The sequence below is a fragment of the Coenobita brevimanus genome, chromosome 71 (assembly GCF_032717465.1).
Source record: "Coenobita brevimanus isolate Jiangsu-jjx chromosome 71, ASM3271746v2, whole genome shotgun sequence".
Taxonomy (NCBI): domain Eukaryota; kingdom Metazoa; phylum Arthropoda; class Malacostraca; order Decapoda; family Coenobitidae; genus Coenobita; species Coenobita brevimanus.
This window is the reverse complement of record NC_137024.1, coordinates 54081652-54101651: the sequence shown is the minus strand read 5'-3', so window position 1 is coordinate 54101651 and position 20000 is coordinate 54081652. Positions and strand designations below refer to the sequence as shown.

Genomic DNA, 20000 nt, shown 5'->3' with positions numbered 1-20000 from the left:
ACATCTTAGTCGCTTATTCATGGTCCCCTATTTTCCTCATATTTTCCTGTCCTTGGGATGTTGAGCTGACCTGGCGCCGTCTGTTGTCTAGGGAGGTCATCAGTGGGCCAAAACAGGTCGACTTCTGGGAGACTGCCTATCCTCCTCTACTTATTGTTTTTCTCCCTTCCCCAGCATATTGTATTTCTCCCTTCCTCTACATATTGTATTTTTCCCTTCCCCTGCTTAGTGTATTTCTCCCTTCTCATACTTATTGTCTCTCCCTTGCCCTACTTATTGTTTTTCTCCCTTCCCCAGCTTATTGCATTTCTCCCTTCCCATACTTACTGTGTTTCTCCCTTACTCTTCCTGTTTTATTTCTCCCTTCCCCAACTTATATTTCTCCCTTCGCCTACGTACTGTTTTTCTCCCCTGTTATTTTTCGTATTTTTTTCTTTTTCACCCTCTGTTTCTGGGTCTTTTCTTCTCTCTCTTTCTTTGCTTCTCTTTCTTCTTTCTTCCTCTGTACCCTGTTTTTCTTCTCACCCTTTTCGTGTTTTCTTGAGTGTTCTGTGTCACTACTCCTGTTCCTTTGCTTGTTCTTGTCTTTAGTCTTCCCTGTGTGTGTGTGTGTGTGTGTGTTGTGGTATGTTTTCCCTAAAATAGAGGTTGTTTAGCTTTTATTGCGGTCATTTTTATATTTGGTCATTTTCATCCCACATATATCAGAGCTGAGAAGTCGCAGGTGTGGTGTGTGGGCAAAAGGAGAGAAAAGGAAGAGAAAAGAAGAGGAATGGAGGAGAAGGAGAGAGGGAAAGAGGAGAAATGAAGAGGGAAAGAGAAGAGAAGGAGAGGGAAGGAGGAGACAGGAAGGAATGAGAATAGGATAAGGAAGGAAGAGCAGAAGAGAGGGAAGGAAAAGAAAAGGAAAGGGAAGGATGAGAGAAGGCGAGGGAAAGAGAGGCGAAAGAGAGATTGAGAGAAGGAGGATATGAGAAGAGATGTGAGAGGGAGACTGGGAAAGTGTTGATGAGAGAGAGAGAGAGAGAGAGAGAGAGAGAGAGAGAGAGAGAGAGAGAGAGAGAGAGAGTGAGAGAGAGAACTGAAAGGGATCGCATTATAGAATTTACTAATTTCTCGTTTGTTGATTATTTGCTCTCTCTCTCTCTCTCTCTCTCTCTCTCTCTCTCTCTCTCTCTCTCTCTCTCTCTCTCTCTCTCTCTCTCTCTCCGGTAAAGTGGCAGGCAAGAGATTAAGTCGCTGCCACTTTACTCTCCGCAGCTTTTTCTTCCCCCTTCCTGTTCCCTTACACACACACACACACACACACACACACACACACACACACACACACACACACACACACACACACACACACACACACACACACACACACACACACACACACACACACACACACACACACACACACACACACACACACACACACACACACACACACACACACACACACTTCTTTCACTGTTACCTCTCCACCCTTTTTTACATCCCTTCCTTTGCATAATTCATTCTCTTTTTTATGTTTCCTATCATTTTCCTTTTTTTTTTTTTCACATACTCTGTTTTGTCATTTTTTTTAATTTTCCTTCTGTTTCCCAATCTTTGTCTTAGTTTTTCCCTGTTATGTGTTCTTTCCTCGCTTCCTCCTTTCTCTTCCTTCGTTCTGCTTTCCTCTTTATAACTTCTTCTCTTTTTTGGTCTTTATTTTTATCACTCTTCTGCCACACACACAAAAGCACTGACACGCATATCTCATAAAAAAGATATATATTCTCACAGACCTGCATTACCTCATTTCTCTCTCTCTCTCTCTCTCTCTCTCTCTCTCTCTCTCTCTCTTCCATGTCTTTATTTCTCTATCCTTAGTTATTCTCCTTTTCTTTTGTCCTCTGGATCTGTCATTTTCTTTCGAGTGGAAGTATTTATTGTTTTTCTTCAGTGTCTTCTTTCGTTAACTCCGCTTTCTTCCAAGTTATGTTTTCTTTCCTTGACTTTTTCATCCTTCCGCTTTCTCTTTTCTCCTCCGTGTCATTCTTCTCTCTTTCCTTTTTCATTCTCCCCACCCCCTTTCCTTCCCCCTATCCTTCCCCTCTTCCATTTTCTTTCTCTCCCTCCCTTTTAAGTCATCCCATCTTCTTCCTTTTCCCCTTTCCTTCCCTCGTTCTCCCCCTTTTTCCTTTCCATTCTTGCTTCTCCGTTTTTCTCTCTTTTCTTTCCTCCTTCTCCCTTTATTCCTTTTTCTCCCTTTTCCTTCCCCCACCTTTTTGCCTGTCACTCCCTTTTTACCTCTCCTTCCTTTTTTCCCTCTCACTCTCTTTTTCCCTCCAACTCTTTATTTTCCTTCTCCCTTCCTCTTTCCCTCTCCTTCCCTTTTTCCTTCTCACTCCCTTTATCCCTCTCCCTCCCTGATTCACTCCTCTTTTTCCTTCCCCCTCTCCTTTTCCCTCCCTCTCCCTTGTTCCCTCTTCCTTCCTGTTTCCTTCTCTACCTCCTCTTGAGGTACTTGTCAAGAGGCCGACCAGTTCTGTCAAAGCCCTCATCACGCCATTTCTTCATCCTCCATTCCTCTTCCTCTTCATCCTCCTCTCCGTCCTTCTTTCCCCTTCTTCTTCCTTCTTTCCTTCCTTCTTTTTCTCTTCCTCCTCCTCCTTTCCTCTCCCTCCTCCATCGTTTCTTCTTTTCTACATCCCCTTCCTCCTTTTTCTTTCTTTCCTCAACCTCCACTTTTTTTTCGTTCCTTCTGTCGTCTTCCTCCTCCCTCCTTTCCTTCCTAGTTTCCTATTCCTTCTCCATCTTTTCTTCCTTCTTTCCTTCCTTTTACTCCTTTTCTTCTGTCTCTCCTCATCCTCTACCTTTTTCCTTACTTATTTCCTCTCCATTTTCCTTCTTTTCTTCCTTCCTCCCTCTTCCTCCTCCTTCTTTCCTTTTTTTTCTTTCCTCTTCCTCCTCCTTCTTTCCTTTTTTTTCTTTCCTCTTCCTCCTCCTTTCCTCTTTTCCTTCCTCTTCCTCCTCCTCCTTCCCACCCTGCTCTCTACTTCCTACTCCTCCTTTTCTTCCTTCTCTCTTCCTCCTCCTCCATTCCTTTTCCTCCTCCGTCGTTCCTCCCTCCTTTCCTCTTCCTCCTCCTTTCGTATTACCTCTTCTCTTTTAATCTGTCTTTCCATCTTAAGTTCTTCCTTTCATTCCATTCGTTTTGTATTTATTTTATTCTTTTCTTTCTCATGCCCATCTTTTCTTCTCTCCTTCCACTTCTCCTTCTTTCCTTCTTCCCCGCTGAGATCCTTGCCTCCTTGTTTTCATTCTCACTGTGTCTTCCATTTTTCCTCCTCTCCATGGTTTTTTCCTTCTTTCTTTCTCCATCCATCTCATATTTTCTTTTCCTTACATCTTTTCTTCGCCTGATCCTCACTCCTTTCCTTTCTTTTTTTTTTTTTCTCCATTTAATTTTTTTGTCCCTTCGGTCCGTCCGTTCTTCCTCCTCGGCCACCTTCTCTCTCTCTCTCTCTCTCTCTCTCTCCTCTCTCTCACACTATCCTCACCCTTTTTCTTTTTCTTCTACCGTCTCCCTCCTCCTCCTCCTCCTCCCCCCTTCTCCCTCCATCCGTCCTCTCTTCATTCTCTTTCTCATTCTTCTTCCTCTCTTTCCCTCCATTTCTCTCCCTCTTTCCCTCCCCCCATTCGCTGCTTTCTCCTTCTCTTTTCCCTCCCTCTTTTTCCCCCTCTGCGTTTTTTTCTTTCGCTCTTTTTCCTCTATTGTCTCCTCTTCCTTGCCTTTTTTTTTTTTTTCTCGCCCTATTTATTCTTCTCTCCCCTCTTCCTCGCTGTTTTTCCTCTCCTTTCTCTCTCTTTTTCCTCGCTCTTTTTCCTCTCCTTTCTCGCTTTTTTCCTCTCCTTTCTCTCTCTTTTTCCTCTCCTTTCTCGCTCTTTTTCCTCTCCTTTCTCGCTTTTTTCCTTTCCTTTCTCGCTTTTTCCTCTCCTTTCTCGCTCTTTTTCCTCTCCTTTCTCGCTCTTTTTCCTCTCTTCTCCCCTTTCCCTCGCCCTTTCTTTTCTTTTTTCTAGTTTTTTTTTTTCGCTTTTCTTCCCGCCCCGCCTCAGAAAAGATTGTTGTCTCAAGGATGACCGTTTCACTAGTGCGGTCGTGAAACCTCCCTCTCTTTCTTTCTTTCTTTCTCTAAATTTTCCTCTCTTTTTTTTTCTCTTTTTTTTATTCTATTTCGTGAAGCGTATCGTGCTTGTTTTTTATTTATTATATTTTCTTGACTTTATTACGTCCTCACTTTTTCATCCTTCCGTCTGTATCTCCCTTTTCTTCTTTTATTTCCCTTTTCTTTTATCTCCCTTTTCTTTGTCTCCCTTTTCCTCATTTATCTCCCTTTTCTTCTTTTATCTCCCCTTCCTTCTTTTATCTCCCTCTTCTTCTTTTAGCTCCCTTTTCTTCTTTTATCTCTTTTCTTTCTTCCTTTTATTTTTCGTAAGGCCATACATTTTCTTTTCCTTGTTTTCCCTCTCTCTCTCTCTCTCTCTCTCTCTCTATATATATATATATATATATATATATATATATATATTACGTTTTTTCTTGTCTTTCCTTTTTCTCTCGGTTTTCTATAGTTCTTTATTTTTCCTTCACCTCCTATTCATTTTCTCTTCTCTTTTTCTTCTTTTTTTTTTCTTTTTCTGCTCTAGAGTCTTGATTCCACCTACCACATGTGTTAGTTGGAAATATGGTGATGATGATGATGATGATGATGATGAAGAGGAGGAGGAGGAGGAAGAAGAAGAAGAGGAGGAGGAGGAGGAGGAGGAAAAGGAGGAGAAAAAGGAGGAGGAGGAAGAGGAGCAGGAGGAGAAAAAGGAGGAGGAGGAGGAGAATACGAATAATGATAATGATGACGATGATGATGATGATGATGATGAAGATACCTGGTTTTCTTTGGCTTTTCTTTCGTTTCATTTTCACTTTCATCACCTTTCCCTCCACTTCATTCCATCTCTTATTTCCTGTCGTCTTCACAGTCTTTTTTTTTTTTCCTCTACTCTGTTTCTTTCTTTCCTCCCCCCCTTTGTCTTAACCCCCTTCTTGTTTCCCTTTTTCTTTTTCTCTCCAATTCTCTTAACGCCTTCAATTTCCTCTGCATTTCTTTCTTACTGTCTCACATTTTGACTTTCTTTCTTCTCTCACTTTCTCTCCAATTTCCTCTTCTCTCTCCCTCGCATCATTCCTTTACTTGTCATCTCTTCTTCCTTTTTACTCCATCCTTTTATTGTACGTATCTCTCTTACATTTTTTTCTTGCTTTCCTTTTTGCATTCACTATCTCCATTTTTTCTCCTCCTTTACACACCCTTTTTCATCCCTCCATCCTCCTTCCATCCTTCCTTCCTTCTTCCTTCCTCCTTCCTTCTCTCCTTCCGTTACCTTCCCCAAATTTCCCAAGACACTCATGAAACGCTCTCTCTCTCTCTCTCTCTCTCTCTCTCTCTCTCTCTCTCTCTCTCTCGTTCGTCTGTGTATTCATCAGTTGTCTCTGTAACACACACACACACACACACACACACACACACACACACACACACACACACACACACACACACACACACACACACACACACACACAGAGTCGTCGCCTAGTTGACCAGCTCACCAGGACAACACCCGAGACCAATTAAAACTTGGGATGAGGTCGCCAGAGTGATGATTTTTTTTTTTTTTTTTTTTTGCAATTAGTGGAAAAAGGAAAATATGTGAAAGAAAGAAAAAAGGAACTAAACGCGGAAGAAAAATTGGGTGGAAATAAGTGTTTGGGGAAGAAAATAATGCCAAGAAAAAGTACGTATATATTTAAGATGTTGTAAGATGTTAATGAAGGAAAAGATCATGGAAGGAGGTGTTAGTGGGGAGAAGTAAGTTTGGATGACAAACTATCTATCTATATACCTAGGCTGCTTCCCCCAAAGCAAGGGAGGTAGCCGAGACAGGACGACACACTCCCTAATTTACTCATCCATACACACACATGTATTCGTATCTTAGCCCCAAGGGGAGAAAGGAAGACGATAGAGGAAAAAAAAGAAAAAAAAGAAGGTATACTGCTTATGGAACAACAAAATAAGTGGATAGACCCATATCACTGAAAGGGAAAACTATAAAATTTTAAAAGACATTGCATAAGAAAAAATAGGGCAGAAAAAAACAATGCAAGAAAAAAATTTGTGGTTTTCTTCAAGACGCTGTTAGTGGAAAAAAATAGACTAAGTAAATTATAGAAGAAGAAAATGCTATAGAATAAGGTAAGTGATTGTGGAAGAAAATAGTAGAGGAAACTCAAAAGACAGGGAAAGAAGAGATTAGTAGGAAAAATTATGTGATTGGGGCAGACGGCTTTCGGTAAAGTATGTAATTTTGGAAGAAGTTTGTAAAAAAAAAAAAAAAGAAAAAAAAGAAAAAAAGAAAGCAGGATGTGACGTAAAAAAAAAAAATGTCAGCAAAAAATGAAGTAAAAAAAAAAAACTAATTATGAAGATATTAGTGGTAAAAAGTAGCCTACAAGTTCGTGGAAAAGCCTTTAGTGAAAAATAAGGGTAATTGTGGAAGTAGATGTTAGTACAAAAAAAAAAGAAAAAAGTTAGCATGCAAAAGATGTATATATAGAGAAATAAGTGGTTGTGCAAGATTATATTAAAGAAAAAAGTAAGTGACTGTAGAAGGTGTTTGTCGAAAAATTCTTGATTGTGAGAGAGGACGATTGTGAGAAAATGCTAGTGATTGTGGAAGACGATATTGGGTGAGAGGGGAAATAAACTGCCAAAAAATATAAGAGTTGTAATTGGTTCGCTCTCTCTCTCTCTCGCTCTCTCTCTCTCTCTCTCTCTCATTTTTCCCCATTCCTCTTCATTTCTCCATACTCTTAACCTTCCCCCAACTCTATCTTTTTCTCTCTTTCTCTTCTTACCTTTACATTGACACATAAATTGATAAACAAAATAAATAAATAACTACAGTAAATATATAGATAAAGACTTTCCCATTTCCTTCCCATTTTCTTAATCATGGAATAAGAAAATTAAAGAAAATTCCGGATATACTCGTATTGATATAAAAAAATCCATCATTCCCCCCCCTCAAAAAAAAAAAAGGTGGCGAAAAAGGGAGAGATTTAAAGCGAAAAATATATAAATTAGAGAGAGATTCCCTCTTATCAGGATCTCGGAAACGGGTTAAAAAATGTTGACGAGACGTGAAAGAGGACGGGGGAAAGGGAAGCCGTAGAAGAAATTTTTGAAGTTGCGGGAAAGTTGTCGGAGAGAGAGAGAGAGAGAGAGAGAGGTGGAGAAGGGAAGTAACAAGGGAGATACCAAAGATGAGAGAAAGAACGTACCAGTAGAGAGGAATGGAGTAAGGGGAGAGAGAGAGAGAGAGAGAGAGAGAGAGAGAGAGAGAGAGAGAACGAAAAATATAACATGCAATTTTAAGGCTGAAGGAAATACCAAAAAACTTATGTGAAATAAAAAAAAGAGAAGGGACTATATGGCCGTCGCTTTTTACATCAAGAGCAAATTGGAAAAATTATATATAAAAAATGAAATCCTCAAAAAAGAAGGAAGAAAAAAGCGGTGTGGCAGCCAATACTGTTTTTTCTTTCTTAAAAATCGCTTCAAAAAGAGAATTGTGTGTGTTCTTTTTTCCTTGTGCAGTCGTCTTTGTGTTGGACAGTTTTATTTTCGGCGACTCTCTCTCTCTCTCTCTCTCTCTCTCTCTCTTATTTATCTGTCAGTCTGTCTCCGTCTGTCTGTCTTTATATATTTACCTATCTACCTGTCTGTCCTTCTGTCTATCCATGTATCGATCTGTCTGCCTATCTATCTATCTGTTTATCTATCGGCTTATCTATCTATGCTTCCCGATAAATGTGTCTGGGTAGCTGTCTGTTCATGTATTTCGTAATCACAACAATATCATCACATCTCATGACCATCTCTGTCGTCATCATCATTGTTATTATCATCATTGTTATTATCAAGGTCACCATCATAATTCCAGTTAACAAATTATTAATATGTTAAATTCATACTCAACCGGATTATTCTCTTTGCCCACTTAAATCTATCTTGAATCAGGCGGACGAAAAAAAAGAAAAAGAAAAAGAAAAAAAAGCTCTCGCAGGATATGAAAACCTAACTGTGGATTACATTAATGTGTTTCTCCGCCTCAAAAAATAGTCAGTCTATCTACCTATCTATCTATCTATCTGTATGTCTACGTATTTGTCAGCCCTTCTGTCTGTTTGTCTGTCTGTCTGTCTGTCTTCGTGTTTTGTTTTATATATAAATAAACACTAAATTCCAGGAAAAAGATAATAACCATGTGTGGCCTAGTTTCAATGGGCGTGTCGTATCTCCAGTAATGAGGGCAGATTATCGTAAAGCATTGTAATGGTGTATAATTTTAGCTACCGTGGGTAATTATAGCTATCGTGGGCGTACGATAATGGCAAATGATTCCCAGTCGTTAGAGGACAATGTAATAGCTTTTTTTTTTTTTTCGCTTTCCTGTGTTGGGTGGCTGTGTGGGCTTCGTAACACTTGTTCCTATACGATTTATTCTGCCTGTTACACCCTGATATTCATTTTTTTTTTTTTTTCGCTCTCCTGTGTTGGGTGGCTATGTGGGCTTCGTAACACTTGTTCCTATACGATTTATTTTGCCTGTTACGCCCTGATATTCTCTTATGTGTTATGTGTTTTTAGTACCTACATGATTTCCCCCCTAACACAGAAGGGGTTAATTAAATGTAAAATACGAAAATAAGTAGCCGATTAAAAGGTGCCACAAATTCTCCTCCGCCACATAGAATACGGCGCAAATTCCTTCAACCCCATAGCGTCTGTTCGTGTTGGGCCGCGTCTACATTGCATACTTGATGACGCGGACGGGTGTGGGCGGGAGTTCTGCATCACCATAACCTATACTAGTGGCCCCATTGGACGAGGGCTGGTGTGGGCGAGAACTTTATGGGTTACAGTGATGCAGATCGCTCTCCCGCGCCAGGAAGCATTTGGTACGGACAGCTTTATACATGCTTTCTTTTACAGCATTACACTCCTAACGTATGTTGCATAAAATGATCCCATAGCACGGAGGGAAAGCCCCCCCAATTTCAGGAGAGGCAACAGCTCCCTAAGCTTCCTCCAACCACTCCTCACAAAGGTAGCTCTAGCCGTTATCTCCTCCAAATAACATATCCCTCAAACAGAAAAACTCCTCCATACACACAAAGAGACTCCTTTTAAACCCTCCATTCCACTGACATTTTCTGTTTTAGTTTTGCTACTTTAGACAGTTTTGATAAACTTACGAAAATTCTCTCACACTGAAGGTATTAAAGAAAGATACCAGTTTCCTCCAGTCTCAGTGTTTCTGTAAAGCTTGCATGATTGAAATTCAGTATGTCACCGGACTGAAAGGGTTTAAGTGTACCCTTCATCCCACCCTCATTCCCTGGCTTACCTGAAGGGTCATAGTAGACGCCGTTGAAGACATCGAAGCAGGGAATGACCCTCAGCATGCCCGGCTGGGTCTGGGGCCAGCACGACACGCCATCAAACTTGACCGGGCAGGCGTCGGGGCCGAACTCCGGGTGTCGCTCGGAGTGGACGAATTGTTGGAAGCAGCTGACCATCTTCTGCTCGTCGTGCTCGGTGGCGTTGTGGATCATCGGGGTGGACTGCTGCAGGAAACGCGGCCACCACACCGTCAGGAGCTCCTCGTGGGATATGCCCTCCATGCCCGGCCTCACCTCCTCTTCCTCCCCCTCCTCCTCGGTGAGGTAGGACGCCGGCTCCTCCGTTGCTGCCGATAGTGCTGGCATGGTGGCTGTGATGGCTGACTGATATATCTGGTTGGGGCTTTTATCTTGGCCTCTGCAACTTCTTTGTTACACTGGTCTGGGGTACGACTGTTTTTCCGGAATCAACTTAAACAACAGTAACATGATGGAGTTCTGATGGCCTCCTGATACACCTGGTCGTGAGGTTGCCTTGGCCCTTTCTCACTTATGACACGCTAGTTTGAGCTACGAATGTTTGTCTGGAATCAGCTTGAACAGTGGTAACATGATGACACTCGGATTTCTTCCTGATATGCTGATACTGAGTGTTAATATTATATTGTCTCAGACACTTTGTTACCCCTGTTTGGGCTACGATTGTTTTTCATGAATCAGCTTAAACAATATGAACATGATGGCGTTCTGATGGTTTCCTGATGCACATATCACACTGTAGTGCTTTAATCTTCGCCTCTGACACTTTGTTACCTCAGTCTGGGCTGTGATTGTTTTTCTGGGATCAGCTTGAATATTATTAACACTACTACAGATTTCCAACACATGACTCACTCCCCCCGTCCAGCTGCACTCTCGTAAACTGTTATTTATGTTATGTTATACTCCATCGTTTGTTTTAATAACGTTCTCTCATCATACACTATCGGCCACTTTGGAGGTGAAAGAAGTTGAAAGCCGGCCTCTTGCAGCTGTGCCGTTGGATGGGGTTTGCAACAGGGGGGTTGGAGGGGACGCTAGTGTGGCCACCTCCCTGTTTCCCTGCCACACCACACAGCACTCTCACCACACTACTACTAGCCCTCTCTTGCTATGTTGACTTTGTGGTGTTGGAGTCGTGGCTAAGTTGTGTTGTTGTGCTGATGTGTGCTGATGTGGCTTGGGTGTGCTGTTGGAGTAGTTGGTGTTTGTGTGGTGTGCTGGTGTAGTAGCTGGTGTGTGGCTGATTTCGTTGTGGTATGCTAGTGTGGTGTGGTGGTTAGCGAGTGGTGCTTGTGTCTGGTGGGTCTTCTTATAGTGCTAGTGACATGGCGCAAGGATTTTCTTTATGATGCTTTAGTGTGGCGATGGCGCTTTGCTGTGTGTGTTGTGATGATTTGTGTTGGTGGTGTTGGTGTGACTGTTGTGTTGTCCTGGTGTGATGTAATAGTGGTGTTGATCTTGGTATTTCAGACTGGTAGTGGTGTTGGTGTGATTATGGTGTTAGGGGGACTGTGTTGACGTGGTTGTGGTGTGGTTGTGAAAATAGTGTGGTGTTGGAAGTGGTATTTTGTAATGTACTGTGAAGAGAGAGAGTGTGGTGTTAGTGTGAGAAAAATAAATGTGTGTGAGTGTGTGTGTGTGTGTGTGTGTGTGTGTGTGTGTGGTAGTTTAGTATAGGTGTGTGTGGTGTTGGACTGGTATAGGTGTAGCTGTGGTGGTGGTGTGGTATTGGTGAAGGGGAAGGAGGGCGCCTGGTATAACTTCACACCCTGTCAGTAGCGATCGAACCCGCACCTGTAAAAGGAAAAACACATTATAAGTAGATCTCAGAGATGGCACACACACACACACACACACACACACACACACACACACACACACACACACACACACACACACACACACACACACACAAAACCTGATGATGACGTTGGTTCGTGCCCGCTATTGAAATTCAGATTCTTTATAAAAAAAAAATATATATTAATTCCGGTTCATGTGTCTTTTCTTTTTGTTTTTTGAAAGGAGGAGATAACAATCCTTTTGACTCGCGGGTATTGGGAGCAGTTTATTTTTTTATTTTTTATTGTTTTTTTAGCGTACTTAGGTTTTGCCATAATGCCTCGTCTCTCGCTAAGTAGACGAGATTTATTTATTTATTTATTTATTTTTTTGAAGCTTTACATAAACCGTCTTTCATGTTTTCCCCCCCGGTGCATAATTACAAAGGATCCCAACTGGTTATTACGATGAAAATGTATGTGTATGCCAGTGAATTGTTATCAGGCTTTAATTATATACTTATTTTTGTATCAATCTTATCTGTTCATGTATGTACAGTATGTATGTATGTATGTATGTATCTTTCTGTGTCTGTCTATCTTATCTATCTGTATATCTGTCTGTCTATATATTTTCACTCTATTCACTGTGGTTTGGTTGTGAGTTCCTTATTAGGTGAATGAGTGTCAAGCAGCTTGGTACACACCTTAACACCTTCCTGCTGTCTCCAGACGATTAATTTTTTCAGTTTTGGAAGGATATATTGAAGTGAAGGGGTTTTATTTAGGCTACTTTTACCGCCTCCTCGAAAAAAAATAAAAAAAATCCCCTGAGCTTAAGAAGAGCGTCTGGAGTTACCACTAATATAAACTAAAAAAAAAAAAAAAAAAATCAGATTGAAAAGGGTGAACTGAAAAAAAATCTTTATATATACTGTGACTATTAATATTTTCACTATATCCCAAACACATATCACGCACAGAATTTCGGGGCATTAGATTAAAACAAAGAGAGAGAGAGAGAGAGAGAGAGAGAGAGAGAGAGAATTAAGCCCCGATCAGCGCAACATCATTTTCGAGACAAAAATAGGTTTCTGCAACAAAGCCGGGATTCCGAAGGGTTTCATAGAGGCTAAAGGCTCTTGGATTCTATATATATACCTCCCCGTGATGCTGGGAATACGGTGCCTGTGTGTATTTTGGTGTTCTAGGGTACGATTTTCTCCTTGATGAATGTTGAGCTCAGTAAAATAGGCCTGACCCTCTTTTTTTTTGTTCTCATCGGCATTTTTTTTTTTACTATTTTGAGGTTAGGGATATACGGTACAATTTTTTTTTTTCTATATTGAATTTATTTTTCTCTTTTGAGCTCACTGAGATAAGATACAAGCTTATCTTTTATCTCCATTGAGCTTTTTTACCTATTTTGAGCCCAGTGATGGAGAATACAAACAATTTTTTTTTTTCTATATTTACCCCTGCCACACACGTCATGATGCTAGGTAATTTTACCAGTCTGCTTAGCTGTATTATCTATCCGTCAATAGCAGGGTGCCGCTTTATCTATCGTATATAAACTAGGAGGGTTAGATGGTCGCGTCCGTATTAACATCATCAGTTTTATGACGTCACACATGTTTTTATTCTTGCTGCTTGTGAGAGATTTTCCGGATTCGAGGCGTTGAATATATTCATCTTTAACCTATTATCCGGACTCGAGGCGTTGAATATACCCTTTAACCTATTATCCGGACTGGAGGCGATGAATATACTCTTCTCTAACCTATTATCCGGACTGGAGGCATTGAATATACTCTTCTTTAACCTATTATCCAGACTGGAGGCGGTGAATATATCCGTCTTTAACTTTCTTCGTAACTAGAGATTTTTCCCTAAGTTGCAATAAATCATCTGTTGAAAGTCTACTTAAATTGAAAAAAAGTCATCATTTTACTGAATGGGCAAAACTGTAGTTGCCAAGGGGGAAAAAAAAAAACTCTTTAATAGGTTTTATTGGAGCACTTACGGTTTTTGGTTGTCATCAGCCTGCATCCCATACGACGGAGTGCAGTTAGCACTTATATAGAGAGGCCAAAAAACTTTCATCCTCATCGCTCGTTTCAGTAATCACCTTGAAAACTATGGACTTTCCTCCCCTCCCTAGCGATTTAAAATTTAAGTTAATACAGTTGAATAAAATGTATTTCGATTATATATTTATCTTTCAGTACAAACCTAGCAATCTGGGGAACAGTGTAGCTGAAGGGCAAACAGAAATTAGAGGCATAAAATAATCATCGGTTTATCTTTGTCTCCGATCAGTAAAACTATAGTTCTTTCACCTTAACCTGACTCAGATTTTCGTCCTTTTTCTGCTTATTTCACGTAGCTCAGTGGCCGGGAAAGACAATGATACGTCACTACCTCCTTTTCATTGCACTTGTTCGTGACTAGAATAATTCTCCAGTTAATCTATTGCTACAACTTGGCATTCAAAATGGAAATATTGCAGTTTTTGACCACGTTGAAGTGAAAAGAGTGAAGTTAGAATTCGGTTTATCTGTGTCTTCGCTTAATAATGCTGATGTTTGTTTTATTTAGCTCTCTTTCTAAAGCTAAAATTTGGTCAGCTAAGTCTTTGCTCTGTAAGTCTCTGGCCGGTCAAGAATCTGTTTTTTATAAGTCTCCGGTTTATGAAGTTAGAATTTGGTTTGTTTATGTCTTGAGTTTGTTGAGTTAGAATTTGATTAATCTGAATCTCCGGTTTATGGTGTTAAATTTCTTTTGTTTACTTCTCCAGTCTGTAGGGTTAAAATATGGTTCATCTAAGTCTTCAGTCTGTAAAGTTAGAACGAGGCTAAGTTTCTGGCCTGTAAAGTTAGAATGAGGTTTATCTCGTCTCCGCTTCAAGGCAGTGTCGTCCTCGATGTTGCATAAAGGAAGGACTGAATGCATAAATAAAGCCTGCATGGACGGCCCCGCATGGAAGACAAGGGATGATGGTGAATAAAGGAGGAGGAAGCGAGAGAGGGAGAAAAGGAAGAGAGAATAAGAAAAAGAGGAAGAATATAGGAAAGCAAGAGATAAGAATGAGTATGAAAAAGAGAAAAGCAAGAGGGATATAGAGAGATTGAGAAAAGGAGGAAGAATATAGGGAAGAAAGAGGAAGAAGAGGAGGGCGTGAGGGGGATCTGGGATTACGGGAGAAAGGGAGAAGGGATTTAGGGAGGTAGGAAATAAGGGAGAATGAAAAATGAGGGTTATAGGGAAGCGAAACTGGGGGAGGTGGTGAATAATGGAGGAGGAATTGGGAGAGGCGAGGGAAGAAAGGAGGAAAGGAAGAGTGGTATAGAGAAGAGAAAGGGAAGGAGGATGTGAGAGGGGTCCGGTGTAGGAGGGAAGGATGATGATGATGATGATGATGATGATGATGATGATGAGGAGGAGGAGGAGGAGGAGAAGGACGGATATTAGTTAAGCACAGAGTAAGGGAAACAGCAAAGAAGTGTGGAAGGAGAGATTTGGAAGATGGAGGAAGAAGAAGAAGGTATTAGGGAGTGAGGAATGCATGGAATAAATTGGAAATTGAATACTGGAGGAAGAAATGAAGGTAAAGAATAGGAAGACAGAGGAGCAAAGGATAAGGGAGAAAGTAGAGACGGAGCAAGAACTTAGGAAGAGGGGAGAAGGAAGAGGGGAGGCAAGAAATCGCGAAATGCAGAAGAGGAATAAAGTTAGACAAGATGTAGTTGGGAGGATACCATGGGAGGAAGCAGAGGAGACGGGAGAAATAAAGCGTTAACAGGGAGTGAAGGAAGCATAGAATACGAGAAGGAATAACTAGAGAGAGAATGAAGGAGGGTAGGAACAGGGAAGGAATGAGAGAAGGAAGAGCAAGCAAAGGAGACTATACATGAAATACGAGAATAAATAAACAGAGACAGAATGAAGATGGATAGGAACAGGGAAGGAAGGAGAGAAGGAAGAAGGAGTAAAGGAGGCGGACTAAAAAAAAAGAAAAAAAAAGAAGAAGGAGAAATGTCGAGGAGGAAAGGAGAGAAGGGCAATGGAGGTGTGAGAAAAGGGAAAGAAAAGGCAAAGGGGAGAAGGAGGATGGCTAAGAAGTGAAAAACAGGAAGAAGAAGTTAAGGAAAGGAGGAGACGGAACAGGGAGAAGAACAAGAAGAAGGAAGAAGTGAAGACGGAAGCGTGTTAGAAGGAAGGAGGAGATAAGTAGGCAGCCGAAGAGTATCACGAAATAAACAGGAGGGAGAGAAAGAGAAATGGAGACTGAAATGAGCAAGAAAAGCAAAACACAAAATGAGATGGAAAGTTGGTAAAAAGAAAGTCGAATGAACAGTAGCGAAAATACGATAGGGCAGCCCAAGAATAACAAAAACAAGAAAGAAAAATCTAGAAAAAGTGAGTAAAGGTAGGAAGAGAAACAAAAGGGAGAGAGGATGGTAAGGAAGAAAAAAATGGAATGATAAAAGAAAGAAAAATAAGAGGAGATAAAAACAAAGAGGGTAATGGGATAAGGATTAAAGACAGTAAAGATGAAGAGAGAAAGAGAAGCCTAGCGAGAGAATAAACGTTTCCCCAGAGGAAGGAGAGAGAGAGAGAGAGAGAGAGAGAGAGAGAGAGAGAGAGAGAAAATGAAACTGAAATGGATTAAGAAGATGAAGGGAGAAGGGTAGAAGGGGGAAGAAGAAGCAATACGAAGAAGAAGGGAGATTAGACGAGAGAAGCAAGGAGAGGATTACATAAACGAATTACAAACGAAGACATAACCTTGACTTCGGCTACAAGAATTGTGTGTGTGTGTGTGTGTGTGTGTGTGTGTGTGTGTGTGTGTGTGTGTACTCAAGAAGTTTTTTTTTTTTCGTTCTTGCTATATTCAGGCGATTTTATTCAACTCGTGAGAGATTTTGAATGAGTTACAGTCTTCAAAAATGTCTTCAGTACCAGATGGCTTTCTTAAATGAAATCGTCCAGGGGTAGCATGAACTAAGACGGCATCGCCATGAAAAGGTTAGGGATCAGATTCATCATGATTTTCACTGCACGTTTACTCTTATGAAAATCCCCAACCTCGTTCAGCTTAGTTTGTGGCCAAGGGTAGTAAGTTTACTGGGGAAATTTGACTGGTAACCAAGGAGACTCATTCCCACACGTCGTAAAACCACGATATAGTATTTGAGTTGCGAGAATGACCCAGTTCCTTCAGATGAAAGCGAACCGGGTATAGAATTTCGTGGAGCTCGCCAAAAGGGTAGAATTCGTGTATAATTCTCTGTTGCTCGAACGTCACACGAATCGGAAAAAGAAAATGAACATATTCTTCCTCGAGGCACATGGACTTACCAAGATCAAAAGTCAGATATCAAGGAAAGGTTAAGATACCCATGGAACTGTCTTGACTGGTTTAAAACTTCCTGTCAAGAATTTCTTTTTCATTCTGACAGTCCTCGTTCGATCAAACGGATTTTTTCTTTTTGTCGAAAATAAACTCAAAACATCTTCACATCAGTATTGACAGAAATTCACGCTTCAATACCATTAAGTGACGAGGGAAAAAATGGCACTGGAAAAACAGATTAAGTGGGCGAACGAAAAATATAGTTATAAAAAAACTTGTGCATGTTTTCGCTTTTTCCAATTCGACGTTTTTCATCCAACTTGCACAACAACTTCCTAACTTTATATTGGAGACAAACATTTGACTGAATATTTACAGAGGGAATAAAACTTTCCAATAACGCAAAAAGGAAACATAAAACCCGTCTTTGGCAATTAGGGAAATGATTTGTTTGTGTAAAATATTGCCGTCCCTCCATGCAGAGTTATTAAATGAATTGAAATAAAAAACGGTATATATTACAGGTCACGCACACACACACACACACACACACACACACACACACACACACACACACACACACACACACACACACACACACACACACACACACACACACACACACACACACATTCTCTGCCTATCTGTCCGTCTGTTTGTTGAGAGAAAGCAGCCCTAGCAATAAGTAAATAAAATAAAATAAAGCAAAGTGTCTAAGTGAACGTTTGAACCAAGAATAAAGGGCTTTTCGTTTTTTTCTAGGTAATGCCAGTCTTCTTATTTATCTCGAAAATACTCAGCTGATGCTCATAACTCGCAGGAATTTACTCTTAACAAATCGCTACTGTCTTCCCCCCACCACAAAAGCCCACATCACACCCCACGTCACACCCACATCAGATCACACCACACCCACGTTACCACCCACATTACACCCCATCATAGCCACATCACACCACATCATACCTACACCACACTCACATCATACCCATACCACACCCATATCACACCACATCATACCCAGATCACATCCACATCACACCATTCACAGTCAGTCTACGCTTCAGCCATACATGGAACAGTGAAAGTCAACAATTATCCTTTCCGCCTGTGTATGTGTGGAGAGTCGGGCGCTGATCCGAATATCATCATGTCCTGAATAACGACCACGTAATTGGGGACACCGCACACTGAGGTGGGGGGGGGGGGTCGTATTCTGGTGGGGTTAGATTTGGGGTCGTACTTTAGGGGTTGGGAGGTTGAGGGTCGTATATTTGTGGGGCTAAGACTGAGAGTTGTATTTTGTCGGAGCTGGGAGGGTGTGGGGAGGTCGTATGCTGGCAGGGTAGGGGCTGAAGGTGGTCGTACTAGTGGAGTTAGGAGGTTGAGGGTCGTATATTGATAAGGTTTGGAAAAGAAGAAAAAAAAAAAGATGATAACGATGATGATAATGGTGATGATGATGATAATGATGATGATGATGATGGTGATGATGATGATGATGATGATGATGATGATGATGGTAGTACAGATGCAGCGTTAGTAGGTCATCGTTGTTTATCAGAGTGTGGGTACTTGAGGGCCGGAGTCGGGCCAGGGGAGGCTTTGTGGAATCGATCCCGTGTACTCGAGTGGGTATTGTGTTGCTCGCCCTCCCCTCCCATCCCTCACCCATTCACTCACCACCTTGATGTTTTGGTTGCTCACACTCATGGTTACACACACACACACACACACACACACACACACACACACACACACACACACACGTTTTTGTCTATCTCTGTATATGTCTGTCTGTCTCTCTGTCGGTCAATCTGTCTGTTTGTCTCTCTGTCTGTCTGTCTCTTTTCCTGTTTGTCAATTTCTGTTTTGTTCACTTATTCATTACCACAGTCTTTATCACTATTATTGCTCTTCGTTATTCCTGTACAACACTGCTCTCATCGTCGTCATTTCCCTACTTTCCATCTTTCCATTCACATTTCCTATTCATCCATCTTCATTTCTCTTCATTCCATTCTCAATTCCTTCACCCATCCATATATCCATCTCCTCATCCTGCTTACCTGTCCATCCATCCTCATTTCTCATCATCCTCATTTGCCATCATTTTCAATTTCTTATCATCATTTCCCCATTCCTTCACATACTCATCTTCCCATCCTCATTTCCCCATAACTTCATATTCCGTCCTCATTTCGCCATCCTCACATATACTAATCTTTTAATACTTCCATCCTCATATCCCATCTTTCTATCCTTGTATCTCATCTTTCCATGCTCGTTCCTCATCATTGCCAACCTCCCATACTTATTTTCCATCCCTTCATTTCCTGTCTCCTATCCTTATTTCCCATCCCTTCATTACTCATCTCTTGTCTTCACTTTCCATCTCTTATTTCCCATTTCCTAGTCCTTCATTTCCCCTTTTCCATCCTCATTTTTCATTTCCCATCCTCGTTTCCCATCTCCCATTCCTTCAGTTCACATCTCCCATTCTCATTTCCCGTCCCTTCATTTCCCATTTCCCATTCCTTCATTTCCCACCTCCCATCCTCATTTCCCATCTCCCATCCTTTCATTTCCCGTCTCCCATCTTCGTTTCCCATTTCTCGTCCTCGTTTCCCATCTCCCATTCCTTCATTTCCCATTTCTCATCCACATTTCCCCTCTCCCATTCCTTCATTTCCCATCTCTCATCCCTTCATTTTCCGTCTTCCATCCTCAATTCCCCTCCTCATTCCTCCATGCTTTTCATACACCCATCTCAGTAACCTCACTGCTCATACCTTCCTCTTTTCTCATTAATCTCGCATCCTCCCCCATCTCCCCTCCCCCACCCAGTCCCCCTTCTCTTTCTCTCTTTCTTCCTCCCCCACCCCTATCCCCCATCCACTCTCCTCCCTTGCCGTAATCCTAGGTGGGTGGATTAGATATTGTGGATCTTACAAAGCGGACTTGGTGGAAGAGGTGGGGTGGAAGAGAATAAAGGGTGGAAGATGGAAAAGGTGGAGAGATGAACAGAGAGAAAAAAATGGTAAAGTGGAAGGATGTGAAGATGGAAAAAATGTGGAGGAATGGGAAGAATGGGGATAGAGATGGAAAGGAAGAAAGTGGTAGAGAAGATGGAGGAGCTACGTGAAAGTGAGAAGTGGACGGATGGAATGTTGGAAGAGAGAGTAGGTGGAGAGATGAATGGATGGAAGAGAGAACAGTGGAAAGTTGGGTGGATGGAAGAGAGAGAAGGTGGAAAGCTGGGTGGATGGAAGAGAGAGAAGGTGGAAAGCTGGGTGGATGGAAGAGAGAGGAAGTG

At 41.4% G+C, this 20000-nt stretch overlaps 1 protein-coding gene across 1 annotated transcript in view; it reads right to left on the bottom strand.

Annotated features, from left to right (window-relative positions):
• The window catches only part of LOC145406781 (diuretic hormone receptor-like), a 208447-nt gene extending 198579 nt beyond the window's left edge, over positions 1-9868 (bottom strand). Inside the window, exon 1 of the mRNA XM_080277878.1 lies at positions 9508-9868. Coding sequence (XP_080134004.1) covers positions 9508-9868 — 361 coding nt within the window. The remainder of the gene's footprint in view (positions 1-9507) is intronic.
• Positions 9869-20000: the final 10132 nt, after the last annotated feature.